A 6,186-nucleotide genomic window follows, 5' to 3' on the forward strand; every position below is an offset into this window, starting at 1 on the left:
AGGGATGTTGGGGTTCAAGTGGTTAAACAAAGTTAAATAAAGTTATTTACAATCTGTCCTAATCTCTCAAGTTCACCTTGTGACATACTGTATCTTAGGGGGACAGATTTACATATATGCTTATTTACATACTGTAATATCACATAAATGTACAGTAAGGTTCTCTAAAGTAACAATGTAATTCAGTGGTGCCGTGGATGAAAAAGTTATTTACAGGGGTGTCCTGAGACAAAACAAGTTTGAGAACCAATGTGTTATCAAACGTTTTAATTGTAAGGACCCCTATAACCCAGAGTTACAGACCTGTAAGGGTCCATTTAGAACCTCTCAAGGAACCCAGAGGGTCCCTGGACCCCACTTTGAGAACCACTGGTCAAATAGTATTCATTATATTGTCAAATGTGTGATATAACAGTAATGACAACAAAACTATAATAACAGCAGATTATTGTGACTTACTGTATGTTACTGTTTTACAGTTCAAACAACAGCTGTAGACAGGATGGCCAGTGGAACCTCAGCTTCCATCAGAGGTGAGTTCTATTAAAACACATGAAACCAACAAAATGACACTGGTTTGGTTACATCTGTGATCTTTATGAATATTATATTTATTTTTCCAACCAGGGAAGAACGGCGAACCAACAGAACTGAGAATTGTTCTGATCGGGGGAAGACGTAGAGGTGAACCCAGTGGAAAGAGTTCAGTAGGAAACATCATCCTCGGCAGAGATGTTTTTGAAACAAACAGAAGAACAGTCAAGAGTGTCATGAGACAAGAGGTAGTGTCTGGTAGACAGGTCACTGTGGTTGATACTCCAGGATGGGAGTCTTATTTACCCCTAGATCTGACCCCAAAACTGACTCAGTTAGAAATCCAACAGAGTGTGTATCTATGTCCTCCAGGAGGACCCCATGCCTTTGTCCTAGTGATGCCATTGGACATCCCATATACAGGAACAGATATGTCAGTAGAGGAGCATTTGAGTCTTCTCCTCAGTGACCAAGTGTGGAAACACACTATTGTAGTGTTCACTGTAGCTGATAAAAACAAAATGAGATCTGATCTCATTAGATCTGACCCCGACTTAAGATATATTACTGAGAAATGTGAAGGCCGCTTCCATGTTCTTAACATTAGTGACAGAGGAGATAGAAGTCAGGTCACAGAGCTGATGGAGAAGATAGATCAGATGGTGACTAGTAATGGTTGTCACTATGAGACAGAAAAACACGTCTCAGAGGAACTGAAGGAGATGGAGAGAACTATCAGCAGAAGAGCAGAACAAAGGAGGGCAGACGCTCAGAAACAAACAACTGGACTTCCAAAAGATACTGGTATGTTTTGTTTTACTTTAATAATTATAATATTTCATTAATCTCTGCCAGGAGGTTTGAGTTCATGTCTGTCTGTCTATTTGTCTGTCTGTCTGTCTGTCTGTCTGTCTGTCTCTCTGCCTTATCGCCTTCTCTCTTGAAAGTGTGTGTGCGTGCGTGCGTGCGTGCGTGCGTGCGTGCGTGCGTGCGTGCGTGCGTGCGTACGTGTGTGTTTAACCCATTAAGACCGGGAACACATCTGTGTAAACACTTTAACCATTATTTTATACTTTGGTTAAGCTCATAGCGCGGCACTCCGTGCTGCACTATAAGCTTTTAGATCTGCATTTTATGGAAAAATCATGAAAATGTTTGCACATCTTTGAATAAGCGAACATTTTTAACTCAAATCTTTGCTCCCTGGAACAAAATATTTTGAGATGGGGGGGGGGTCAGCAGACAAATACATATTGTTTTGGGTGGTCCTTGACTTGAAAAAAGTTTGAGAACCACTGATATATAGCAACATAAGTAAAAGAGAAAAAAACTGTTAGGATTTAGAAGACACGTGTAGAATTCCCAGAAGCAAAGATTTGAGTTACAAATGTTTGCTTTAAAAATATGTGTATATTCAAAGATTTGCACAAATTTAATGTATTTTTGAATAGCCAAAGACATCTTAAAATGACAGATGCGTTCCCGGTCTTAATGGGTTAACAAGAGCTTGTGACTAAATAATAATTACATTACAGTAAATACATTGGAACACAGGCTGTTTTTTCTATTTCATATCAAGCAGTGTTCATTTTGTCGACTAAAACTATGACGAAAAATGTTCATCCACTACCTTTTTACACTGACGAAAAAAAAAAAAAAAACATGAAATAAAAACTAAGCTATGATGACTAAAACTAGGACCAAATATATTTACAATAAAAAAAAAATAAAAAAAAATGACTACAATGTTAGATGGAGGGACTGGTGTTCTTTCATGTCATTTTATAATGTCATTCTACAAGCTCACAACACGTCACAGACTTGTTGTGAGCTTGTAAATCGGCTATTTTCGGCACTCGGCTAAGTATAAATCAGGCATTACAACGCTATCACAGTCCGCTAAAATATTTTTTTTTGTTGTCTAAATTATCTGTAGATCTAGTTGACTGAAATCCTATGATACTAAAACTAAAACATTTCAAATTACTTAAATATGACTAAAACTAAATGGAATTTTATTCAAAAGACTATGACTAAAACTACAAACTAAAACTGATGACAAGTAATGGTTTTGGACATACAAGGTTTCCACCCGACAATGAGGATATGTGAAAATAAATGGAGGTCCTGGTTCTACTGGCAGTGTGTATTAGATAGATGAAGCTGATCAGTCCTGCACACACACACACACACGCGCGCGCACGCACGCACGCACGCACGCACGCACGCACGCACGCACGCACGCACGCACACACACACACACACACACACACACACACACACACACACACACACACACACACACACACACACACACACACACACACACACACACACACACACACACACACACACACTGTTGCATGAGTCTAGTCTAGGTAGTAATGTACATTATTATTATTCTATGATGTCTCCTGGTGGACATTTGTTCTTAACTGTACACTGAACACACCTTTCTGCTGTTAATATGTTCAGCAGTTTCATTATTAGATATTAAGAACAACATATAGACCTGGACATTTTAGCCTTGTTTCTTAATCATATCAATCCTGGCATGCCTAATTTGCGCATGTTGTTATGCTGTAGGTGATCATTTCCATACAAATCTACAAGCTCACAACACATTGTGTTGTGAGCTTATAGATCTGCTATTTTCACTATTTGTTGTGTGATCAATTGTGAAATAATTATATGTCTTAAGTGGTTAAATAAGAAGCTGTCAAAGTGAAAGTAAACAATCTTTTTCTCTGACAGGACTGACTGACCTCAGGATTGTGTTGTTGGGAGAGCAGTGGTCTGGGAAGACTTCAGCAGGAAACACCATTCTGGGAGGAAGTGGTTTTAAAGCTGGTCAGAGGTCAGTGCAGTGTGAGGTGAGACATGGTGAAGTAGCAGGGAGACATGTGACAGTGGTGGACTCACCAGGCTGGTACTACAACAGTCCACTACAGGACACCTCAGAGATGGACAAACTGGAGATCCAGAACAGTGTGTCTCTCTGTCCTCCTGGACCACATGCTGTTCTTGTGACGGTTCCTCTTGATGAAGCATTCACCAAAGCACAGAGAGTAGCATTAGAGGAACACATGACACTTCTGTCACAGAGCGTGTGGAGTCATGCTATAGTACTGTTCAACTATGGAGACTGTCTGGGAGACAGAAGCATTGAGCAGCACATTGAGGCTGAAGGAGAAGACCTCCGCTGGCTTGTTGACAAATGTGGGAACAGGTATCATGTCTTCAACAATCAGAAGACAGATGACACTCAGGTCACAGAGTTGCTGGGGAAGATAGAGGAGATGGTGACAGGAAACAGAGGTGGACACTATGAAGATGATGGAGATGTTTCAGAGACGTTGTCAGAGAGGAAGAAGATCACAGAGGAACATGTCCAGACATTCCTGACCAAGACACAGAGACAAAGAACTGCTCTGAAAGCTGTGTTTGAAGGTGAGGTTTATCTATTACAGTATGTTTATATATTACAGTATGTAAATAAAGTACGCAAATATGTAAATCATTCCCCCAAAGTATGTCACGAGGTGAACTTGAGAGATTAGGACATATTGTAAACAACTTTATTTAACTTTGTTTAACCACTTGAACCCCAGCATCCGTGTGTGTGTGTGTGTGTGTGTGTGTGTGTGTGTGTGTGTGTGTGTGTGTGTGTGTGTGTGTGTGTGTGTGTGTGTGTGTGTGTGTGCGTTTGTGCGACCATGCGTGTGTGTCAGTGTGTCTCTCTCTCCTTGACCTTGATTTTTATATTGATTAATAATGTATTCTCAATATTGCGACACATTCTATATAAAAATATGCTGTAAAAATGTAAAGCTTAATATTATAAAGCATGGGTTTTCAACAGGAGGTCCGGGACCCCTAGGGGTCCTCAGAGTTACTACAAGGGGGCCACCAAATCTTTCTGTGATTGGAACAGTTTTTTTTTACATTAACCACTTGAACCCTAGCATCCCTATTCTGAGGGGAACATTAACCAAAAACAGCAGATCTACAAGCTTGTAGATCTGCTATTTTCAGCAAAGAGGTTTTGTGTAGACAGAGGTGAAAAAAAGAGAAGACCAAGTACAGAGTCAAAGGTCAGGTTTACTCAGTATTGAGGGTTTAAGTGGTTAAATGTCTGAAAATACACATTAACATGAATCCAACATAGGCCTACTGTATTCAATATATTAATAGTTAAGATAATGTATAAACAAACATTCATTTACACAACATTGATGATAGTGCTGTCAAACTAATCTATGAAGATATTTATGAAATCTATGAAAAAGTTTAATCTGCAGCATAATTGTATCATGTATTGGGGGTCCCTGCTTCATTTCTCTATCAGCTAAGGGGTCCTTGGCCTGAAAAACGTTGAAGAGCCCTGTTATAACGGATGGTCGAAAGTAACTAATTACATTTACTCAAGTATTCTATGCAAATTGAGATACATAATACATGATAAGCAATACATACATTAGGAGCATTATTAGATTAAGACTGAGTGCCGCGCTATGAGCAATTGTATATCTGCTATTTTATAAAAAAATGTGAAAATGTTTTCCAATTGTTGATTACATTTTCTTTTTATATATAAATTTTTTTACTCAAATCTTTGCTTCTGGGGGGTCCCTGGAACAACATATTTTGAGATGGGGGTCCGCGGCCAAATACATATCATTTTGTGGTCCTTGACATGAAAACCACTGATATTTTAGTTTTCTTCGAATTTTTGTTATAGGATTTAGACAATTGTAGAATCCCCAGAAGCAAAGATTTGAGTTAAAAATGTTTGCTTTAACAATATATATATACTATATTCATGATGATTTTTCAAACAATCGCAGATCTACAAGCTCATAGCGCGGCACTCGGTGCCGCGCTATGAGCTTGTAGATCTGCTATTTTTGAATAGCCCAAAGAAATCTTAAAATGACAGAGACGCGTCCCAGGTCTTAATGGGTTAAGTGAAAATGTCTATGCAGGACTTTTACTTTTAACAGTATTTGTACACTGTGGTATTTTTTACTCAAGTAAAATATCTGAGTACTTCTTCCTCCATTGAACTGATCTAATGACCAACAGATTGACACATTGGTGATTTAATTCATGTATGTTCAAGTCATTTGCATAATTGATCACACAATATTCAGTATAACTTCAAATTATTGATTCATTTTTTTTTACTGTTCTGTGGTCAGTGTTGTTGCAGAATTATTATACATGTAATAACTCTTTTAGCTGAATCTCTGAATCCAATCCTAAATCAGTGTAAAGTGAACTAATGCTCTGTGTGTGTGTGTGTGTGTGTGTGTGTGTGTGTGTGTGTGTGTGTGTGTGTGTGTGTGTGTGTGTGTGTGTGTGTGTGTGTGTGTGTGTGTGTGTGTGTGTGTGTGTGTGTGTGTGTGTGTCAGGAGAACATCAGAGTCTACCAGATGTGAAGGTGATGTTGGTTGGTGGAGAACAGGATCAGAGGAGCAGAGCTGGAAATCACATACTGCAGGAGACTGTGTTTAAAGAGACTCCATTCAAGGTGAGTAATATTATATGAATGTTATGTTATAATGAATGACTTCACTCAAAGTAAGTAAATAGTAAAGTGATCAAATATGTTTTCTGAAGATAATGTAAAAGTATCTGCTGTCATGAATG

At 38.7% G+C, this 6,186-nt stretch overlaps 1 protein-coding gene across 1 annotated transcript; it reads left to right on the top strand.

Moving 5' to 3' along the window:
- Positions 1-502: 502 nt before the first annotated feature.
- On the top strand, positions 503-5,809 carry LOC311059530 (GTPase IMAP family member 8-like; the record flags this gene model as incomplete). The annotated part of the gene is made up of 4 exons (XM_084077542.1): positions 503-533; positions 628-1,338; positions 3,289-3,984; positions 5,805-5,809. The coding sequence occupies 4 exons, from the start codon at positions 503-505 to the stop codon at positions 5,807-5,809; spliced, it is 1,443 nt and encodes a 480-aa protein (XP_083933668.1).
- Between the last annotated feature and the right edge of the window lie 377 nt (positions 5,810-6,186).

The sequence above is a fragment of the Gymnoscopelus microlampas genome (genome assembly GCF_963454915.1).
Source record: "Gymnoscopelus microlampas genome assembly, chromosome: 14".
NCBI lineage: Eukaryota > Metazoa > Chordata > Actinopteri > Myctophiformes > Myctophidae > Gymnoscopelus > Gymnoscopelus microlampas.